General features: G+C 43.9%; 3 protein-coding genes across 9 annotated transcripts; 2 read left to right on the top strand and 1 right to left on the bottom strand.

Annotated features, from left to right (window-relative positions):
* Positions 1 to 45: 45 nt before the first annotated feature.
* On the top strand, positions 46 to 16,025 carry phka2 (phosphorylase kinase, alpha 2 (liver)). Of its 4 annotated transcripts, XM_012819742.3 has the most exons (33): positions 46 to 195; positions 458 to 560; positions 939 to 1,097; positions 1,179 to 1,226; positions 1,560 to 1,728; positions 2,418 to 2,500; positions 2,602 to 2,682; positions 2,827 to 2,925; positions 3,369 to 3,515; positions 3,637 to 3,690; positions 3,810 to 3,932; positions 4,153 to 4,248; positions 4,390 to 4,497; positions 4,862 to 4,940; positions 5,211 to 5,345; positions 5,448 to 5,557; positions 5,643 to 5,787; positions 5,909 to 5,987; positions 6,349 to 6,500; positions 6,932 to 7,114; positions 7,219 to 7,325; positions 7,473 to 7,606; positions 7,709 to 7,868; positions 8,017 to 8,096; positions 8,283 to 8,361; positions 8,555 to 8,684; positions 9,026 to 9,127; positions 9,356 to 9,474; positions 9,884 to 9,907; positions 10,491 to 10,544; positions 11,114 to 11,341; positions 14,297 to 14,497; positions 14,831 to 16,025. In XM_012819742.3, exons 2-33 carry the CDS (start codon positions 483 to 485, stop codon positions 15,002 to 15,004), a joined length of 3,720 nt encoding a protein of 1,239 aa, XP_012675196.1. In that variant the 5' UTR covers positions 46 to 195; positions 458 to 482; the 3' UTR covers positions 15,005 to 16,025. The 4 variants fall into 4 exon arrangements, with proteins under 4 accessions (XP_012675196.1, XP_012675197.1, XP_031414942.1 ...); XM_012819743.3 differs by lacking the exon at positions 9,884 to 9,907; XM_031559082.2 differs by lacking the exon at positions 10,491 to 10,544.
* LOC105893340 (7SK snRNA methylphosphate capping enzyme-like) lies at positions 11,365 to 14,122 on the top strand. Its single transcript, XM_031559095.2, has one exon. It carries the CDS (start codon positions 12,272 to 12,274, stop codon positions 13,556 to 13,558), a length of 1,287 nt encoding a protein of 428 aa, XP_031414955.1. The 5' UTR covers positions 11,365 to 12,271; the 3' UTR covers positions 13,559 to 14,122.
* Positions 16,026 to 16,044: 19 nt separating the features above from the next.
* On the bottom strand, positions 16,045 to 22,561 carry LOC105893261. Of its 4 annotated transcripts, XM_031559087.1 has the most exons (8): positions 22,226 to 22,561; positions 21,896 to 22,069; positions 21,510 to 21,674; positions 19,438 to 21,360; positions 18,680 to 18,814; positions 17,191 to 17,313; positions 16,495 to 16,620; positions 16,045 to 16,266 (listed from the first exon to the last, which is right to left on the bottom strand). In XM_031559087.1, exons 1-8 carry the CDS (start codon positions 22,281 to 22,283, stop codon positions 16,127 to 16,129), a joined length of 2,844 nt encoding a protein of 947 aa, XP_031414947.1. In that variant the 5' UTR covers positions 22,284 to 22,561; the 3' UTR covers positions 16,045 to 16,126. The 4 variants fall into 4 exon arrangements, 3 of the variants coding, with proteins under 3 accessions (XP_031414947.1, XP_031414948.1, XP_031414949.1); XM_031559088.1 differs by lacking the exon at positions 16,045 to 16,266 and having other exon boundaries at positions 16,533 to 17,094; XR_006151503.1 differs by lacking the exons at positions 16,045 to 16,266; positions 16,495 to 16,620 and adding an exon at positions 17,411 to 17,715 and having other exon boundaries at positions 17,233 to 17,313.
* Between the last annotated feature and the right edge of the window lie 116 nt (positions 22,562 to 22,677).

Below are 22,677 nucleotides of genomic sequence, written 5' to 3'. Positions count from 1 at the left end.
CTATGTTATCCCGGGGAACAAATGCTATTCCATGTTTTTTGGAGATGAGGTGCTTAAAAAAATAGGCCCGTAGACGAGACTTCCGGTCTTCGCTGTCATTTGGCAATGCTCTGGTATCTCGCAAGATAGGATGACTGCAGATGTTTACTACTACATCAGCTAAGTCGTTTGTGTTAAGCCACGGGTATGCGAACGGTAAGATGTTAAGGGTTATTTATATAACTGGGATTTTATTGCATGTAGGCAACCCCAGATGATGGTCAGTCGTGGTTTGTTGGAAGTATGTAAAACAGTGTTTACCATTTGGAATAGTTGCGTTTCCTCACGAGTTTGTTTTAGACAGAGTAACCGCACCTGAAATTGTCTTCGTGCGGTGCCGATTATCAAAGAATTGTATGTATCATTGTGGCTGCTCAATTTGCTAGACAAGATTGTTACAACGATACAATGCTTTCAGAGCTGGCTGGATATCTGACGTAAGAATGCGCAGCCGGAGTAATTCGGGCGTCAGATTGGATGGATTCGCAAGGCTTGTGCAGGAGACAATTTTGTGTCATCAGGTGGGTGAGATTTTCTTTCATTCCAAGTTGTGTTTTTGGTAGTTTCTCGTTATTCCCCAGAAATGGCTTTATGATGGTAACCAAAGCTGTTAACTATGCATTCCAGGAGGGGGCCAAATTTCCCCTCGCTGGAGTTCTCTTCAAATAAACAGCACATGACCAAAGGTCATTTTTAAATAGACAGGGGTGAAAAAGATTATTTGTATTATCTTCAACACATAAGTGGGCTACCCGAGAGCTTTCTGTGAAACGCATGTCTCTTAAACACGCATGTCTCTTAAACACGTGTGAGGGGTAACATGAACCAGCTTTGAGTGAGGGCACCTTCATGTTTTGAGCAGTTAGACCAATAGTTGATCTTCTACCTTGTTGATGCAGAATCCAGTGACAGGTCTTCTACCAGCTAGTGCACAACAGAAGGATGCCTGGGTCAGGGACAATGTTTACAGTATACTGGCAGTATGGGGACTTGGTATGGCCTACCGGAAAAATGCTGACCGTGATGAAGACAAGGCTAAGGCCTATGAACTCGAACAGGTAGGCTTCTGTCCAGTGTTATTCAGCTGGTTTTGTGAAGTAATGTGTATTTCAGCTGTTATTTGACATTGCTGTCCACAGAGCGTGGTCAAGCTGATGCAGGGCCTCCTGCAGTGTATGATGAGACAGGTATGATTTCCACACAGTGCACAATTCCACACCTTCATTTGTGTTTGCCTTCACTCACTGTTTTGTGTGTGTTAAAATAACGGGTAAAAACCTTTTCCCTCTTGGAGAATTGATATAATTTCTTGTCTGTATCACCACCTAACTCAGATTCATCATTCATCATTGTAGTTTCTTGCAGTGCATATAACAATGTGCATTTGAGGCAAATGGTTACCACATCTTTTATTCACTTTTGGGGAAAAGATAAACAGTTAGCGGTATTGGAACCTTTACGTGTATGAATCTATCCCACATGTTCATGTTAGCTTGCTGAGCATGTCTGTATTACTGCAGGTGGCAAAGGTGGAGAAGTTCAAACACACGCAGAGCACCAAGGACTGCCTGCATGCCAAGTACCACACAGCCACTTGTGCCATTGTAGTCGGGGATGATCAGTGGGGACACCTGCAGGTGGATGCCACCTCCCTCTACCTGCTCTACCTGGCACAGATGACGGCATCAGGTCAGGCATTTCCTGGAGTCAGCTTAGTTAAGATCGTTAGCGAGTGTAGCGTACTCGTGCAAAATCTGCAGTATTTGGTCCAGGTCGTATACAATTATGGTTGTACTGAAGGGTCATTTGGTTCCTGTTACTTGTTATAATTATAATAATAATAATAATAATAATGGATTTTATTTGTATAGCACGCTTTAAAATACAAAGAAATCTCAAGGTGCTTAACATAGTATAGACAGTCACAACAACAATAATACAAAGTAATAGAAGTGCTAATGAAGTGCAGAAAATAGGATAATATAATATACCAAAAAAGATAATAAATTAATTTAAAATAATTAATAAGATTATAATGAGTTCGAATAATATGTATTAAAAACAGAGTAATTTTGGACAGAGCAATTAAAAGAATGCATTCTAAAAACAACACAGAAAAGAAACTAAAACAAAGACAAAGACCAGGACTTTAGGTGAAGGCAGAGATAAATAAATGGGTTTTGAGGTGAGATTTAAAAGCAGTGAGGGAATCTAAGGCCCTAATGTTCTCCGGGAGCTTGTTCCAGAGTCGTGGCCCCAGTGAGGAGAAGGCACGATCTCCCATTTTAGTCAATTTGTTATGTTTAGTTATGTATTGTGTACTTATTTTGTTATTAATTGATAATGAGACTACAATTATTATTTTACATTCCTACCAGGCCTGCATATTATTTCAAACTTGGATGAAGTGGCCTTTATCCAGAACTTGGTTTTCTACATTGAGGCTGCGTATAAAGTTGCTGTGAGTTTAGAGCTGCGTTTACAATGACCATTCCATATCTCAAGTCCAGATGCACTCACTCTGTGACTCTTTCTCTCTCTGACCTGGGTTTGTGTGTGCAGGACTATGGCATGTGGGAGAGAGGGGATAAGACCAACAAGGGGATCCCTGAGCTGAATGCAAGTTCTGTGGGAATGGCAAAGGTATGAAAGGGGCTAATGGCAGTTACACCACAGATGTGCTCTTTACTGGACTCACACATTAATAGTGATGTATATGTGCCTGGGGTTTTATTATTTATCTATATATGTGAGTTTCTGATGTTTTTATTCTTCTTTAAACACAAGGCTGCCCTGGAGGCCATTGATGAGCTGGACTTATTTGGCGCTAATGGCAGCCCCAAATCAGTGATTCATGTTCTCCCTGACGAGGTGGAACACTGCCAGGTACGTCTGCATCTTACTTTGCCAGTGGTGAGCAGACTGTCTGTTCGTCTGCTGTGTTTAAAGAGGTGTTAACACACTTGTAGTCTGAAACTAGCGCGCTAACTACCTTACAGCAAACTTTCCTTGCAGTGTGTAAAACCACCAGTTTGGCACTGATAAAAGATTAAAAAAAACTAGCTTGCTAACCTATTTTGGCGATACATTTGTTGAAAAGGTCTTATATCTTTGTGGGGTTTCTAACCTAGTGCACAGAACTACATAGTGAATGGCCTGGGTGGCTAGTGGGAACATCAGGTGTGTTTATCAGTTGTCAACATGACATAAACCACCAAAGGAATTTGAGGATGTTAAAAAAACAGTTACTTACACAAACATACCTTTAAAAATGGGAAGAACCTGCATAATATGGCTTTGACGTCTTATCACCAACATTATTCCCACAGTCTATTCTGTGCTCCATGCTCCCGAGGGCCTCCACCTCAAAGGAGATTGACGCTGGTCTTCTGTCAGTCATCTCGTTCCCTGCTTTTGCTATAGAGGATGCCGACCTTGTGAATCTTACCAAGGGGGAGATCATCTCCAAGTTGCAGGTACATTTTCCTTTCACAGAAAGGCTAAGAAACCTAATTTGATTCGCTCTGGCAATAGCATGCATAAGTGAAGGAATGAATGACACAGAAGATGCCCATTGTTTGAATATTTACATTCCAGGGTCGGTATGGTTGTTGCCGATTTATTCGAGATGGCTACAGGACTCCAAAGGAGGTATGTGCTGTTGGGGTTCTATTTCCTTCTTTTAAATCTTTGTTAACCTTTTTTGACAGCCAACAAACGAAATGGTCTGATGTAAAAATGATGAATGAAGTAACATTCACCTCTCCTAGGACCCGAATCGCCTCCATTATGATCCAGCTGAGCTGAAGCTGTTTGAGAACATTGAGTGTGAATGGCCAGTGTTCTGGACCTACCTCATATTGGATGGCATATTCAATGAGGAACATGTGCAGGTATATCTGTTCTTTTGACTGGGCTGTAGCCACATCCATCACCCAGGCAGATCTTTGTTGAGAGCAGTGACATTTTAATTCTGTTGAGCTTTGCGAACGCGTCACCTTAAGTGACTTGAATGGGTCACTGCAGGACAGGGTGCGCGTTGCCAAACATTATACACGTTTGTCCACAAGGAGGTGGTGTGTCCCGGTGAATAACTGCAGATTTCTTGAGCAGGTTCAGGAGTACAGAGAGGCTCTTGATGAAGTCCTGATCCGGGGGAAAAATGGGATCCGACTGATGCCAGAGCTCTATGCTGTACCTGCAGACAAGGTAAACGGATCTGGGCTCACAGCGGAGCTGACCCATCCACACGCAAATACTGTCATGAAAAGAAATCCCTGAGAATCTTAGAATAGTGCACAATGCAGATCAGAATATGACTTGTATTGTATTGAATCTGATCAACCTCAGGTGGAAGAGGAGTACAGGATCCCTCGGACAGTGGACCGTGTTGCCTCTGGCCAACTACCTCACCTGTGGGGACAGTCCCTGTACATCATAGGCTGTCTGCTGGCAGAGGTAATAAGTCTGTTCTTTCTAGAACTATCAGTGCTGTTTTGTTCTTGTGGAAACTGATCTGGTTCAAAATAATTCTACCATACGTAGGCAGTACTGGTTATTCAGAATATATTTTTTTGCAACACTTGGCTAAATTCCTCTTACATTTCTGGCAGATAGTGTATTGTCTGAGAATAAAGTCAGGTGTCTGTGACTGGTTCACACTCTTTAAATAAAGAAAAACCATGTAGGATGTAACATTTTTAAAAGGAATTCATTTCAAAATGACCTTCCCTTGACCCCATGAATTATCTTTTTGCTGTTACCTTTGTATTTGAACATTCTGTAACATAGAGTTTCTGCCTTGTCTGCCCTCTCTCCCAAGGGATTCTTGGCTCCTGGAGAGATCGATCCGCTCAACAGGAGATTCTCCACCCATTTCAAACCTGATGTGGTTGTGCAGGGTTGGTGGAGGATTTTTCAGTTTGAGGCAACTTTTTAAAACAAATGGAAACCAAGTGGAGGCAGTGTTGTATTTAAGCATGTCCTTCATACATTTTCTTAATCTTTTACATTCAGCCATATCATGCATTCATTGACATGCCATCAATTTGTCCTTAAAAGTGTGACTTTTATCCAAGCACATTGGTACTAGATGTACCCCAACATTATGTCTTATGGTTGGACTGAGTGCATGCAAAAGCTGCCTGAGGCTGTGGAATTTGTGCTGTTAGTGAGTGTGGTGGCAGAGACCAGTCTGATCCAGGACCTGCTGAGAGACCACGGCATTGATGTGGAAACGGTGTCTGAGGTCCAGCCCATCCGGATCATGCCTGCTCGAATCCTCAGCCACATCTATGTGAAGCTGGGTAAGCCAGCTGACATGACATGACCATTTTAACTGTAGAAAGTTATTTCTGGTTGAGTTTAAATTAACTTTGGTGTTTGGGGGGATGTTTTTTTCCCTACAGGGAACTGCAAGAAGTTGAATTTGACTGGCCGACCTTACAAGCACATTGGAGTTTTGGGAACCTCAAAGTTTTATGAGCTCAAAAATCGTACCTTTGCTTTTACGCCTCAGGTGAAGACTCCATTTTAATCCACATCGCAGTATGTTTTTCATTTCAGTTCAATCTTTGAATGTATTTGCAATCTCTTTGTTACAGTTCATTGACCAGAACCATTTTTACCTGGCGCTGGATAATCAGATGATAGTGGAGATGCTACGCACTGAGCTAGCCTACCTCTCCAGCCGTTGGAGAATGACTGGAAGGCCAACTTTGACCTTTCCCATCACCCAGAGCATGCTGGGTAGTCTTAAATAATTCTCATTCACCATGTTTGCCTCGATAAGGCTTTCTTAACATCACTACATTTCAGTATGATCCCTTTTCGAATGCTCCATTCAAAAAACACTCTTTTTCTTCATTAGTGGAGGATGGTGAAAGCATCGATCCATGCATTCTGTCCACCCTGAGGAAGCTACAAGATGGATACTTTGGAGGGGCAAGGTGAAGAACATCTGCTTGGGGCATAGCATGTCAGAAGGCTGTTTAAGTGTCAGTCTTCAGCTGTGAGATGATGTATCTGCACCAGGATAACCTGCTCACACAGAGAGGGAGAGGGACTTACTTCGTAACATGCTTATATGCCACCTATACATCAAGTAGTTTGATAATGTTCCAGTCATTCACACTGTGAGAACAGAGAAACAGTACTCTCTCATCTTGTTCATAAATGAACTAGATGATAGTGGATTGTGATCATCACTTAATGATAAGGCGAATATAACCATCACACGTGTGAGGAGTGCACTGCACTAGGGATGTAGGCATTGGCTGATGCCATGTGTTGTTGGTGTTTCCTCTCCAGGGTCCAGATGGGAAACCTCTCTAGCTTCCTCACCACCTCCTTCCACACCCAGCTCAGCTTCATGGACACAGATTCAGATGACAACTTTCTGGCGGATGAGGACGAGGAAGATGAGGATGAAGAAGAGGAAGAAGAGAGTTATGCCACTGCAGGTACAGAATCATGACTGTTCTTGTAAAAATTATTATCTGACAATTGTATTAATCATTTACAAAGGGGTCACCAAAACTTGTGTTTGTTGTGTGTGTGTGTGTTTTGTGGGGGTACAAGTATCATGTAAGTTGTCATGTATATTTTGTCCTTGGCTTCACACACATCTTTTTGAAAAGTATGTTACATAATAGATACGATTCTGTTGTTGTCATTAATGTGAAGCCGATGTCTGTAAAACAGATCAAAACTAAACAACTGCTCAGAACCGTTCACAGGGGATGCACACAGTACATCATGTCAACCCTGGCATAACACAATGTTGTTAATATGTTTTTCTTAATAATTCAGTACCTATAAGTAGTGCTTTAATAATTCAGTACCTGCATTATTATCATGTCTGTTATTGCGAGTGCGTGTTTGTGTGTGGCAGTTTCAGTCGGCAGCGCCAGGAAGGACATGTTCGATCAGTACTTCACGCAGCTCCTTCAGAGCACAGTGGCGAAAAGCCATCTTCCTCCCATCCAGAGGGGGCAGCACCATGTCTTCAGTGCTGAACACACCACTAGGGACATCCTGTCCTTCATGGCTCAGGTCCAGGGCCTCAACTTACCCAGTGAGTCTGTGTGGACTTGCCTGGCTCTGCCAGAGTCTCTGAGAGATATTATGTATTTCATCTTGGGATGTAATGTTAATAAATCAGGAGATATTGTGTTACAGAGGCTTCAATGTTCTTGCCTATTACCTCCGTCATGAATAAGCACCGCAAGTCTTTGAACCTGCTGGTGGTGCCTCAGCCCCATCACCAGATCACAGCACCAACTAAGGCAAGTCATCTTCTGTTCAGATGCTGAGAAACCTCTCTGGTTTTATATTTCTGACTCTTTTATATAAGAACACCACTAAGGAAGACAGACAGCTGAATTCCTCTGAAAATGATGTGTGTGTGTGTGTGTGTGTGAATGCTTCACCAGGCCCACAGTGCTGATCTGCACCTGCCACGTGACGCTCAGGGGAACACAGACTTCGCCTCGTTGGTTCGGCAGCTAAAGGAGTGCCCCACACTCCAGGACCAGGCTGACATCCTTTACATCCTCTACGTCATGAAGTGAGCGACTACACCATGAACTCATTCTCCTGCGTTAGAGGGGTTTTCACCTTGTTACTATGTTGTCTGCTTGGGTGTGTTTGTGTGTGTCTGCATTCACAGGGGACCAGACTGGATAGTAAACTTGTCAGGGCACAGTGGTGAGGCCACCGTACGTTCCCTGCTTGAGGAGCTTTACGTCAGGGCCGGCGCTTGCAAGGAGTGGGGTCTCATCCGTTACATATCTGGCATCTTGCATAAGAGGGTGGAGGTTCTTGCTGAGGTGAGTATAATGAGTACATCATATCATTTGTGGTTTAGGTCATTACTTATGACCTTATCAGCTTAGGTGCTGTAACACCTTTTGTTTTGCTTTGTGTGTGTGTGTGTGTGTGTGTGTGTGTGTGTGTGTGTGTGTTGTGTGAACCCAGGCTTGCACTGACCTCATATCCCACCAGAAGCAGCTAACAGTGGGTCTTCCTCCAGAGCCAAGAGAGAAAGTCATCTCAGCGTAGGTGTCCCACACTCAAAATGTCAGAAAGAAAACAAACATGACCTCATCCCTCCCTTATTCATATTTTGGTTGTCTTCTGCTCTGTTTAGAGTATGACGTGTTATTTTGGCATGGCATGTTTGCCATGTATATAATTTGTTTGCCATGTATATAATATCTTTAATCTTCTCTTTACAACTGCAGTCCTTTACCACCTGAGGAACTAGACACACTGATCTATGAGGCCAGTGGACAAGACATCAGCATCGCAGTCCTAACCCAGGTTAGATTCATAAAATAAATTAGGCAGCGAAAGAAAAACAAACCTTAGATGTCAGAGAATATCCCTTACTTGCTTGACCAGAGTATGGACGAAGAATAGTGCCGTCAAGCACCTGGACCCCATTCTTTGGAAGGACTCTGGTTCTCCCTATTGTAATCTTTCCCTTCCGTCTCTTACCGTCTCGTCCTCTCAGGAGATCATGGTGTACCTGGCCATGTACATCCGCTCCCAGCCAGCCCTCTTCGGGGACATGCTGCGCCTGCGCATCGGCCTCATCATGCAGGTCATGGCTACTGAGCTGGCCCGCAGCCTCCACTGCTCCGGTAGGTGGCCAGAGGGGGAGTGTCTGTACCACCACAGGGATCAATACTGCCTTGTTTCACAGTGGACTGAACTGCATTGGGGTTCAGGTTTTAAATAACATACACTTCCAGGGGTGTTTACACATGTTATTTATATTTATGCGAAAACGTGAAAACTTTGTGAGGTATGTGGAAAAAGAAAAGGGCAATCATTTTTCCATTAAGTTTGATGGCAACCCTACAATGCCAACCTCTCTACAGTTGCCTTCAAGCCTAGTAGCTCATGTTGATGTGGCCCTATATCAGACTTGATCCATAGGGTCTCTCCTACTCACTCTCCCTCCCTGCTCTACCGTCTCCAGGCGAGGAGGCCTCTGAGAGCTTGATGAACCTCAGTCCGTCCGAAATGAAGAACCTGCTCCATCACATCTTAAGTGGGAAAGAGTTTGGGGTGGAGAAGAGTGGTGAGTAGCACTGTGATTCTCCCCTGAAAAAACATACTGCGGCAGAAGCAGAGAACAACATTGGTTAACCACTAAACAGTCACATTTAAGAGTCTGACTGCCAGGTTGCACTCAAAAAATCAACACATTTTATAATATAAATAAAGTATATACAGTATATAAAAGGTAGACTGAATGAATGTGATTTCTCTTCTAACTTCTGTGTGTGTGTGTGTGTGTGTGTGTTAGTGCGTCCACTCGAGTCCACGGCCACCAGCCCAGCCATCTCCATACATGAGCTGGGACACACTGGAGCCACCAAGACAGAACGCACTGGCATCAGGAAACTGAAGAATGAGATCAAACAGGTACACAAACTGCAAATAGGGAGAGGAGAGAATAAATAAAACCCTGCTCCTATCATTCTAGATGTAATCCTATACCTATTTGATGTATTGAGGCTTTGCATGCTTCTTTGTTATGTTAAAAGTAGTGGGCTATATATTTCAATTAACTTTGTTATATTAAGGAATCACAATTAACATGGTTTCAGAGGCTTTGTATGGATTAATTCACAGGATGTATCCTATCTGCATCTCTACAAGAAAGGGAAATCCTTCATCCTCTGAGCTTTCAATACTTGCTTTGTTCTTGTGCCTGATCTTATTTCATGTCCAATCTCTGGAAAACAAACTCTTTTTCAAACAAATATATTTGCAACAAGGCAGATTGGTGAACCACTGTTCATGTAAACAACTAACTTCCCTCTGTTTTCAGCTGGATGGCTCAAGGCAGACAAGCGTGGGTTGAGTTTGTTGCCATATTTATAGGCATGCTGACTCTTAATCCACAGTGCTAGCGACCCACTCAGTCCCATAACATATACTACAGGCTCCACCATCTTAACTCTGTTCATATCCTCAATTATAGATGCTTGGAAAAGCTCTCATATCATCACTGCTAAATACCATTAGCTTCTGTTGACATAATAATCACACTTGTCTCTGTATTTATGTTGTATCCTGAGGTAACCTGTGTATGATATTGTGTAATCTTGATTGCGCTTATGAGATGTTTGCTTGAGGTTGCAAGTGTTCTTCTGTGTGCTTTTGTGCTGTGTGAATGGCATAACACTGGTCCTTCACTTGGACTTCAAAACTGATAATGAAATTACATTGATTTATAAAATTAGCGATAAATTGAATGCTATTTTACAGACTTCAAAAATTAAGATCGGGCTCAATACTCAGTATTTGTGTTTGGCACGTCTAAGTGTAAGACCTCTGTTTTAAATTTGATTTGTATTGCTTTTTATTACATTTCCTCTCGTTGGCCTTCCATGGTTCCAGTGACCATCCCTATTTGCCTTTTTCTATCTCCATAGATCTTTAGCAGCTCTTATTCCATCAGCAGTAATGTCACGTCCCCCCGCTCCACGGTAAACCTGCTCTCCTGAGGCGTGTGTCCCTCCACCACACACAATCACTTGTGCACACAAACATGAAGGCCTTAGTTGGAATCAAGCACTGACATTCACTGGCTTTACTTTGCCAGTGTGAAACTGTTTATCTTTTAACTCTATTTCTTCTGTCACTGGGTCTGTCAGTATACACAACAGCCCACTAAATTGAAGCCTTAATACATAAGTATAGTGAAGAAATACAGTGATTTGTAGTAAAGGACTGTAGTGCCTTATGTTCTGCATCACTGGGTGAAACCAAACACGTCAACACATATCTTCAATGTAGGGCTACATTTTACTCAAGAGTATTTGTGCTACCTTGCCATTATTTCTATGCACTTTGTGTCCTGCAGTATGATTGAGCTTTTACTTACTGGAAGCTTTTACACACTCATTTCCTCTGCTGGTCTGCTTCATTAATTTCAGCACGACCGCTCCTCTGCCATTATGTTCTGTGAACCTGTCACTTGTCAATTCATTTTGATAACATGAAAAGAAAAAAAACGTTTAGTGTACTTCTCCCACACGTTCACTTCTACGTGCAGAGATGTAGCAGCCCATCTACTCCCAGCGGCATCCTGTCGCCTACTGGCTCCCTGGACCCTCAGCTGGCGTGGGAGGAGCGGCAGGGCCAGTGGCTGCGCCGGAGGCGTCTGGATGGAGCCATCAACCGAGTGCCCATGGGTTTCTACCAGAAGGTCTGGAAAATTCTGCAGAAGTGCCACGGCTTGTCCATTGCTGGCTATGTGCTGCCATCTTCCACCACACGAGAGGTACTGCAGGACAGATCTGAAACCCATGTTGCTGCATTGTTGTCAGTTTTCAAATGAAATTGGTATAAAATTAACATCTGGAATTATATTATTGATATTTGAAGCTTGTAATGAAAAGGTACAGTATGGAATGTAGAGGTGACACAGCCATCAGGAAGAGCCGTATCCAATAGAACCGTCAGCATCTCTCTTAAAACAGACTGTTGTTGAGCTTCAGTTCAGTTCACTGCAGTTAAAGTAATCATACATGTAGATTCAGATTGATTTTCAATACGGTTGGATTTTATGCATAATCCCTGAGATGGAAAGTAGCTCAAACTAACCCTTGAAAATGATATAGTGTAGATAATGACATATTTAACAAAAGTAGGCTACTGGAGATTCAGATTGCGGGATTTAGTACCTTAGAAATTACCACTAAGGTGCTGCTCATATTGTTTTTGTATCAATTACATTCTTTCTTCACGGTCACCTCGATGTGCTCAGCCAAACATTTTCAGTATACTCTGTAGCGACTAGTGCGTATCCTATGACTTTGGTAATTGTAATGTTGGGGACAGTATTTGTACCCCTCGTGGCTTGCCGTACTTCGGGTTTGTTTTCTTCCGGTTTCGCGGCTTAAACGAAAAGGTAACGTAGTAAGTGAAGACATGTTTCGCTGAACAGCAAACCAACAAATCGTATCGACGCTGCATTGGATCGACTTAATGGACCCATTTTAATCAGCCCCGCTTTGTGTAATTATAACACAATTCAGGTGCGACATCAGGGCTTACTCGACCGTGAAAAAACGCCGTATTCGTCTCGAAGAATGTCGATAACTAATGTTGACGTTCGCTAACTTAAGTATAACGGTGCCACGTGGAGGCGTTTGTAGGCTACTGTAAATTAAGCCTAATTTAATATTCCCTAAAGAACTCTGCTGGAAACATGACAGAAGCAGACATTATCAAAGGAGTTAAGTTACCACAAGAGGAGGGGTCCGTGGAACTCATCAGAACTTCACCACACCAGCATTTGGAGGCTGAGGGATTCTCAGGTTGCCCCATCATTGTGCCCAGTTCTCCTCAGGGTTCCAACACGAAAGATGTATCCAAAGACTTAAACAATGTATCTGCACCTCCTCAACCGGCTTCAGGTCTCTCGCTGGCATCAGCTGATCCGCGTAAACGTAAGTCTAGCGAATCTGAAAACGGCGAGAATGGCCAAAGACCAGTTACGGGAAGGAATAGTCTGCCAGTGATGAACTCCTCATATGGGACAGACAGACGAAAAGTCCCTCCTGACAACCGTAAACAGAAGCAGCAACCATTGAAGAAGAAAAGGTTTGAATTCGGAAATTACAGCCAGTATTACGGTTACCGGAACTTAGGTCTAAATGATGACCCACGCTTGAGGGCTTTAAAACGTGAGTGGTTCCAGGGCGAAACAGTTCTTGACATAGGCTGCAACGCCGGTCTTGTAACATTGTTTATCGCAAAGCATTGGAGGCCTGATAGAATAGTGGGAATGGACATTGATAGTGGTTTGATTTACAATGCTAGGCAAAATATCAGGAATTACCTTTCAGATACACACGCCCAGGAGGGCAAGAGTACCAATGTAAGTGCAGAAGCAGCTGGTGTAGAAGAGGTGTCTGGGAATTCATCGAATGTACAAGTAAAGGAAGCTGAAATTGAGAATAACTCTGGGGTCCATGAAGATGGCCGGTCCACCCCACACATGTCTGAAAGCCCCTCTGTTTCTGTGCCTCTTCCCCATACACCCAGTAAGCCCCCTGGAACCTTCCCTGAGAATGTGTGCTTTGTTAGAGGGAACTATGTTCTGGAGAATGACCAGCTCCTGGCCACCCAAAGGGAAGAATATAATGTGATCATGTGTCTAAGTGTCACCAAGTGGATTCACCTGAACTGGGGTGATGCAGGGGTCAAGCGGCTCTTTCGTCGGGTTTACAAGCATCTTCTGCCCGGAGGGCTCTTCATTCTGGAGCCACAGCCTTGGAGCTCCTATCTCAGGAGAAAGAAACTCACAGACACCACTTCGAAGAACTACACGAGCATCCAGTTCAAGCCAGATCAGTTTGCATCATACCTCACATCTGAGGTGGGCTTCCGAAGCTATGAGCTCGTCGGAACACCCAAGAGCTCATCACAAGGCTTTGAGAGACCCATCTATGTTTTTCACAAAGATCACACGCCTTCAAAACAAGTTGCATGATGTTTTTTCAAGTGTCTATTTCATGATCAAGTGAGGAAGTTAAAATGTTTACATCCTAAAAGATGTTTTTGTTTTGGGAAATGGACACAACCTTGGTGCGTACCTTTGAACTGAAATGACACTTTGAGGTTCAGAAAAGTGGACAGGACAGCTCTCAAAGGTGGTGATGAGAAGCAGATATTCTTAGATATTGCACTTAAATGAATAATTGCCTTCAAGCATTGTATAAGCATTTTCTGTTAAACATGTTTGTTAAACCCTGAATGGGGAGTTTGTCGCACATGTTTGTTTGGCCAAAAATAAAAGTGTAGACAATTATTGTAAATTAACAAATATTGTAAATGAACCTAATGACCTAATGATGAATAAAAACATCTCTTGTTAGTACTTGTCATTTTTACCAGTTTATTTAACTGGTTTGTCACAACATAAAAGAAGTGCAACATCTATTTAGGTAGTTAAGTCTGTTACCAGAGGGTACATCAGATCATCAAACTAACTGGCTTGCTTGGTGCCTGCTTAGGCCAAGGAAATTATGCAAATAAAGTCTGAATTAAAAAATCACTACATAATCATCAGTGTCCCTATTCTACACAACCAGATAACTCGGTTGGAATCTATCAGCTCAAATTCTTTGGCAACTTTATATAACCAAACAGTTACACTTTCAGATTAACATAAAAAGGCAACAGCAAGTACTTGCTTAAATACATCTTTAAAATCTGCCATTCAAAACAGATGACTGAAGGCGAAATAAAGTTTGCAGTCCACGTCGAGTCAGTGCTGAACCGCGTTCCCCAGCCGGAGTATCGGCAGCTGCTGGTGGAGACCATCATGGTGCTAACGCTAGTAGCAGACATGGAGCTCCAGAGCATCGGGGGCATCATCCATATCGACCGCATCGTCCATTCAGCCAATGAGCTGTTCTTGCAGGACCAGGTATTGCAGAGAGCTTATGCTGATTCTTATGCTTCTAGTGCCAATTGATTAGGTCAAGGTAAACAACTGATATGGATCCAATGGGTTTATTTCAAAAGCATAACAAAACACCTAATGTGTACATGCAGGAGGATTTAGCTGGCACCAGGAATTTTTATGTTTTTTAGCTGGCTATGTGAGTTACATGTCCGTGAAAGCATATATCAGTATTTTGACAAGCAGGATTTTATTATTGCCAGGGTCACGTGTATGCAGTGGAGTTTCAGATGGTTATTGACAATCCTTATCTTTTTCTCTCTGGTTTCCCCTCATCATTCCTTGGTGATGGTACAGATTGCTCAAGGGGCTTGTGAGTTCTTCTTGGAGAAAGACACAGCAACGGGTATCTGCAACTTCTTCTATGACAGTGCCCCCAGTGGCAGCTACGGCACCATGACATACCTGTCCAAGGCTGTGATTAGCTATGTGCAGGACTTCTTACCCAACACCAGCTGCCTGATGCAGTGAGAAGATCGAAACCTCCTAACAGAAGCACTAAGGCCAGTACTCAGTTCAAATGGACCACTACCTGTTATAAGTTTACATTCATTCATTTAACCAACATTTGTTTTCAGTATAAAAATGCAAGAATATATTTCATTGTGTATGCTAACTGTGAAACTAAACACTCAGTATTGACCAGGTTATCTTACAGAGGGGTCATGATTTTTGACTGGTATAAATGCATTTACGCATGTAGACATTTTAAATGTTTAATCTATAGATGTGTATTTGTGTATTGCCATCCTCTAATGCAGTATATGATTTAGGAATGGCGTTGGCTTATGTATGGTTGGTGTAAAATCAGGTCCGTCTAAGTCTTGCCTTTGTGACCTCATGTCATTTCAGTTCAGACTGGTCTACATTCCGCTGTGTGTGTAGGGCTTTCCTGGACCAATCACAGAATACTGCATACATTGAATCCACACAGTTTCAACACTGGGCACTTAGGAGAAGATTGTAATGAAATATTGTATTACCATGTATGGAATGCTGCTGCTGTGAGAATCACAGGTACTAGAAAGAGAGTAACTGACTGATTATTTACTGACACTGAGCAGAAACAATTCAACATACATACATACATATATGTATTAGTTTCCTCAGTAGGTTACTTTCCTAGTATAGAAAGGTTTTTGAAATGTTATGTAAATGTCCATATAGTTTATATTAATAATAAGTGAAGGACATTCTTTTTCTAAAGTGAATAGAATATTTGGATGCCAGTCAAATTATATGGCTGTTGATAGAATCAGTATCATTTGGCTTTTTTGTATTTAATTTAATTTAATTTAATTTAATTTAATTTACCAGCCACTGTGACAGATTTAATATTTTGTGTGTTGATTTAGACAAGTTATTTAAACATTATTTTAGAAAACCTGTTAACAAATATCTTGTAACTGATTTATGTAACACCGTTTTAAGACATTATTTTAATTATAACACAAGTATGCAACACAAAGAATAATAAATATTACTGACAGAACATAATAGGGTGAATGGCATTTTGTTACGTATATTCTTTTTATTTGGGTAAACTGGAGAAAAATATATTCCAGAAGTAGGGATTTCAGGAGGTTGAGTCCTTTATACAGTTATGGCCAGACACTTTTTTCGGTTGGTTGGAGAGATCCGATGAGATGCTGGACAGACACATTTGTAACCACCTCTCAAGTTTTTGCAGAAGTAAGAGCAGCCTCCATTACTGTAGTTGCATTCATCGATATCTGTGGAAGAATCAAAGAGTACTTAACTTAATTCTAAGCAAAATGACATTTTAGATGCATACAGTGACTATTTGCAATGACATGCAAATATGTTAAATGGTTCAATCCACTAATATACACATTCACACTTAAACAGTCGTAGCAGCAGGATTAAATGCCTGTACTGCTCAGCATTGCATCTTCATCAACCAAGTCTGCTGCTGAATTGGTATGCAAATTCAGGCTTACCCATGCAACGGCGTCCATCTGTGTGCCGTCTGAACCCTCTCGGGCAGATGCAGTGGTGAGATCCTGACAGATTTACACACTTCCACTCGCACGCCGGCTGCCCCGACTCCACACATTCACTGGTGTCTGCCAAGAAGGCATCACAAACCAGAGGGCCTCATTCACAGGGCTAGGGCCATAGAATGTCATCACAAACTAGGTTTCTCACTACCTTGACCGTCTGGTAGCCTCTGTTGCTTTCAGTAATGTATACTGTGCGCTGCCATAAATTCAGTAATGCACTTAACTTCTTTTCAGCGGAGTATGCAGATTAGCATGCACAATCCATCATTTAGTCCCTGAAAAGCAAGTCTTGTGCATGCTGGTCACTGTCCACATCCATAACACTCACTGAAATGTTCATAGAGTAGGCCATCTGAGGGTCTAGAGTTGAATCAAATATCTGCTCCACTAAAAAGTAGTACATTTTGGCAAAAGGTTGTTGATATTTGACCTCAGCAGCCAATCAAATGACACCTCTTCCTTCCATGCTTCTGAAGCAATGTGCCAGTCAGTCTGAGCCAATTTGTTTCCCATTTACAGAGCCAAGACTATTCAAGACTGAATTTGAAAAAAGAATGTATTGGATTAGATTCGTGGACTGGTAGGTGACTAATAAATAAAAATACACCAGCTTATACATCTTTAGACACTCACCCATGCAGGTCTTTCCATCCGTGTTCAGCTGAAACCCTGTTCTACAGCTGCACCTGAAGGAGCCGAGCGTGTTGACACAAGCCTGCACGCACCGGTGGCGCTCCTCTACGCACTCATCTATATCTACACACACACACACACACACACACACACATTACAGTGTCAGCACCTGTCAGTGGTGGCATTGGCAGAAAGACAGTGAGAAATTAAAGGTGACAACCGTAAACAACTCCAGCTCGCCCTCCTCTCCCCTGCACCTGCTCGCCGATAAAAGCCCCTTTAGCATCACCTCATCGCCATGGATACCACCACTGCGCTGCCTTTCATGTCAAGAGGGGAATGGAGGTGATGCGCTCTTTGATGACATCGGGCCTTGTTCTCGCATACTGAGCTTGCCAGCATCACCCCACATTTCTGGATGGTGCATCTATGTATGTTCCATGATGAGGTGCTCCATCCACAGCATGGGACAATGATGCTGGAAATGGTCCTTTCACGACCGCAGTTCCCTGCATCACCCCCCAACTGAGAGACAAAACATGCAGGTGGCAGGTGCAGTACTTGCGTCATCCATGATTATGTAATAAAAACACATAACATGGTGGAATAACCATTAATTAGTAACGGCCATTAGCCCACCCAGTTCAGACCTCCAGCTGGCAATCTTGTGACTGAGGCCGTTTTTAGTAGAGCAGTAGAACATGATTTACATAATGTTGCAATCAATTAGTGGTGAATGCAATGTGCATGGTCTACATGAGGGCATGGAGTAACTGTTCAGTAAGGCAGAAGCAGGTCTAGTCACGCCTGATCTTTTTTCAGTCTGAATCCCCTTACCCTGCTAAAGCACTTTGTATCCATGGCAAATGGCTTTACCTGTCAAAAAGAGACTGTTAAACCAATATCTGCCGGAGCCAGAGCAGGCTCCTTGTCTGCATGTGTTTGTGCTAGTGATGCTCGCTGTTACTACAAGAAAAGACAGGGCACCATTTGCACAGTAAATGAAAGATCCATTCTAAAATTGCAATCATGCTGTCAGTCTTAACATTCAAGCCTTTCAGGTAGAGTGTGACCCCAGGATATATTTCTCAGCGGGCAATGAGAGTCCCATGACATAACTCCACATGGTATTCTCTCATGCTGGGACCTGCCTCACATCACCTGAACCTCCTTTACGATCACAGCGACGGCGGGGTCAGGGTTGAGAATTTACAGCCGTTAAGTATCTCTTGAGGCGGTGTTTGTTTGAGTGAGGCACCCACAAGAGAAACAGCTGTCACACTCATTGTTCAGGGAGGGACAGGACAGGACATGGCCACACACAAAGCAAGACGCCACGGACCCTTCCTCACCTGTCAAACCCCGGGGGGAATATCAACTAATAATGGAGGACTCCACTTCTCAACATCGTGTTGATTATATATAAAAATAAATAAATAAATTAAAAAAAGCCCTCTCATTAGTGCCTCCCTGCCTTGGTTCTTCTCACCTCTGCAGGTGCGCAGGTCCTCCAGCAGCATGAAGCCCTGTTTGCACTGGCACTGGGCCCGGTGGTGCGGCCCCGGCGGCCCCGCGCTGCAGACCTGAGAGCAGCCGCCGTTATTCAGGGAGCAGGGCGTGACCTCTGGGGAAGAACACATGCGTCGGAGGTAGTCAAGGTTACTCGCCAATCTGTTCAAACCCCAACCGATAGACATGTTTACAGATTTGAGGCAGCGTTCTGAAGCACTTGCCCAGACACAGGATGTTTCTGCATCCTGATGTGCCCTACATACAGCAGGACTCGGCCCCGCTGTAACATTTTGGGGATTTGTGTCAGACTGCGGAGCTGATGCGTTTTGCAGACAGTCTAGAGTATCATTGCCACTTCCTCTACTGGATTCCCCCAGCTGACTTAAAAGGCCACAAGCTCACCCTTTTCACCTGCTGAAACACGTGGAGTAAGTAGCTGATGTGTTCGGCTTGGCAGACTTTCATTGCTAGGGGGAATTTATGTATCCGTAGAAACCACCCCAACAGTAAATCAATCTAAAGGACTGTATTGAGGAATGTAAATCAATGTTCTCAACTTTTATCAGATAATACTGCAACCATAATCATGCATTTATGCAACCACAATCTAATCTAGAGCTGACCTAAAATCAACTATCCATTTCAGTTTTCCATTTCAAAGGAGAGACGAGGCTAAATATTAATGAAAGAGTTAAGCAAATGAAGTGGTCTGATAACGGTGGAAAGACATCTTACCCAGGCATGCTGGTGTGATGCCACTCCATGTACCGTTCTGTTGGCAGTAGCTGTAAACGTCCCCATTGGCCAGCGTGTAACCAGGGTAACAAGCATACTGAATGTAATGCTTGTACTGCAGCGGGGCCGGCTTCTCTATCGTACGGAAATAGAAGGTTCCGTGGGCGGGCAGAGGAGGGTATGGACACACTGGCCTCCGTTTTCTGATTGGCAGCTCAGATGGACGGGCTTTGGTGGAAGGAGAGGGTGTAAAACTTGGCGTTTCTCCAGTGCTAGGAAAAGCCAGACTGTATGTTACATTTGTTTGGCTGTCATCACTTCTGGTTGGGAGTGTTTGCAGTCTACGTAACAAGTCCAGTGGAGTCACAGTAATGGGGTCCTGTGTAGGTAGATGGGATTCTTCATGGCCATGTTTGGGGCCAAAGCTTGAGGGAGCCTCCATGCTCCTCTCGGGGCTGTCTGCGTGTGTGGCCTGGGCAATTAGCACGTTCGCACTTGGGGTGGTGCTCTGCATGTGTGGCTGTTGATGAGCAAGTCTCAGGGGTGATGCGTGTGTCACATCTGCTGCCTCCGTCACTCGCTGGACCCGCTCCAGATGGGTGGCCCTCGCCTGCGCCGCCTCAACCAGGGGCTGGAAATCCCATCTGGCCTCTGCTGGTGAAAGCCCCCGCACTCTGAGCCCTTCATCATCTGGATCAGTGAGGACGGATCTGACGGGCTGCGTCGTGCTGCTGCCGCTCGGGGCGGGCTGTGAGGAGGATGGGGGTAGGCCTGGGGTCGGCCCGGGGGCCGTTGGAGGAACAGAGGGCGTAACACCTGCAGAGGCAGGATGCAGCAGAGAAGCTTGGCTCTCAGCGCTGGTCACTGCAACCTGTGTGACTCCCTCGTTCCCTTTATAGGACTTTTCGGTTTCCACTGGGGTCTCCCACAGCTCTTTTGGGTCCTCGTGTTCGGTGCTTTCTGTAGAATTCTCTGCAATTAGCAGCACAGGTGGCTGGTCACCTAAACTGAGTGGAGTTTGCTTGTTTTCAGGAAGAGTCTGTTGTCTGTCCAGCATATGAGGATGATCTGTGGTACTCTGCACTGAAATGGCCTTTTTATTTACTCCCCCAGTTATGCGGTCCTGACTATAAGGATAAACAGGACGATTTTTGGGGTATTCATTTTGTTCATCCATGGTAGATTCTAGATAAGCAGAGGTACTGGTTACAGACATAACATTCAAATTCAGATGTGGTATTGATGTACCGAGTATGACTGTTGTTCTTGTATTCAGAAACTGATCAGATACTTCAGTCTGTTGTGAAGTTCTTGAACCCTCAAATGGGTATCCAACGGTGTGGGATTCTGGTGGGCCTTTGATGACTGATTCTGTGGGAGATGAGAGATCCTTCTCTTTACTTCTGTTTTCCAGATGTACATCAGCCCTTGTTGGATCAGAAAGGAACACTGGTTTAGGTGCCTCGCCATCCATTTTGTATTCTGTGAACCTGGTGTCCGTGGTTGTCAGCACAGGAGGTCTCATTGTGGACGAGGCTGAAATGGAGCCAGGTGTCGTGACACCAGCAGTGGTAACCGTGGTAACCGTCTCCTGAGATCGGGCAAGTTTCTCAGTGGCTTCCAGATTCTCGTGGACCTCAGGGGCCAACTCACTGTGTGCTGCAGCTTTCTGAAGCCAATGCTTCTTCACAGGTTTCCTCTGTAGTGGTGCCATTTTGGGCTTCACCAGCAGTCCTCCAGAGAGGTGGGACTTGGGGAAGGAAGCAACCAGCAGGCCAGGCTGGAGGTAGGCATCCTTAGAGGCAGTGTTGTAGTGAGATTTGAAATGGTCTTTCAGATTGGATGGAGCTCTTAGGCTCTTCTCTTTATGCGAACTAGACAAGACTACAGGTTTCCGTTTAAAAGAGCTCATAATATCAGACTCTGGAATAAAAATGAAAACCCATTTAAAAATGTCAGTTGCCGAGGGACAGGTTGCCAGTGCGCTTACAAAAGTAAACCTGGTAGGCATGGCAACAATTCAACTTAATCTCCAGTTAGATGCCTCCACACAGCTGGGCCCACCAACTTACCTTTGCATACAGGTTTTGCGTCGCTCCAGGTCTTGCCCTTGCAGTAGAGAAGTGAACTGCCATAGAGCCTGAAGCCATCATCACAGCTGAAGACCACAAATGAGCGGTCCTCACTCACAGCACTGCTGCCATGTTGAACCTCACCAGGGCCGGGACATCCAGAGGCTGAGCAACAGACCACAGTTTCAGAGTCCTTTCAAGAGTAATGGTAGTCTTTTGTCTGAAAAGGATCTATGAAAAATCAACTTAAAGCATAGTTCACACGGTTCTCATCTTTAATGTTAAAACACTATATAGGCTTTAAAAAAAAAAGTTACATTACTGTTGTTAATATGACATGGCAAAAATGCCCTGAAATGACTGAGAAAGTAAATGAGTGCACTGACCAACACACACTGGAGGCTCCCTCACCCACTGCCCTGACACACAGCTGCTGGTGTGATGGCCATGGATCCTAAACCCTGGATTGCAGGTGAATGTTGCATACAGCCCTCTGTAGCGAAAGAACGTGCGCCCATTCTCCAAGTGCTTGAATCCCCTGCAAGGTTCACCAGCAAACCCTCATGGAAGAAACACACACAACAGAACTCTTCCCAACAGATCCAAACCTACATAATAGGCTCCAAAGCGTTTTGAAACATTTAGCTTCATCCAACATCATAACTACTAATACATTACCATACAATAGTGGGAGTAAGTCCAATGCAATGTCTTACCTGAGCGCACAGTCCAGAGTAAAGACAGGGAAAACAGCAGCCCTGTTTGGGCCCCCATTGAGATGATGTCGGGAGGTGAGGACTGGAAGGGTGTGGAGCCAAGGAGGATCTAAGCACACACTGACAACAGTTTAAGGGTCGGCCTCTGTGCGGAGCCAGTGTCGGAGGGAGAGGAGCGGGGTGGGATCACTACTTACAGGACCTGGAGAACACACCCCTCCTTCCCAAAAGGGAAGGTTGCTAGGGCGTACTGGCCCAACAGAAAACTGTAGTGCTTAAAGATAGAGCAGTCCAAATAGCGGTCTTCTACGGACAACGTTAATGGAAGACTCGTGCTATTGCCTGAACCTAAAAATATCAGTTACACCTCATAAACATTGAAATGCATTACACATGTCTTAGAAAAATCTGACCATAAGGCATTTTTCCTGCAAACACTCAAACATAATGTA

The sequence above is a fragment of the Clupea harengus genome, chromosome 21, assembly GCF_900700415.2.
Source record: "Clupea harengus chromosome 21, Ch_v2.0.2, whole genome shotgun sequence".
Classification (NCBI taxonomy): Eukaryota; Metazoa; Chordata; class Actinopteri; order Clupeiformes; family Clupeidae; genus Clupea; species Clupea harengus.
This window is presented reverse-complemented; position numbering and strand designations above follow the sequence as displayed.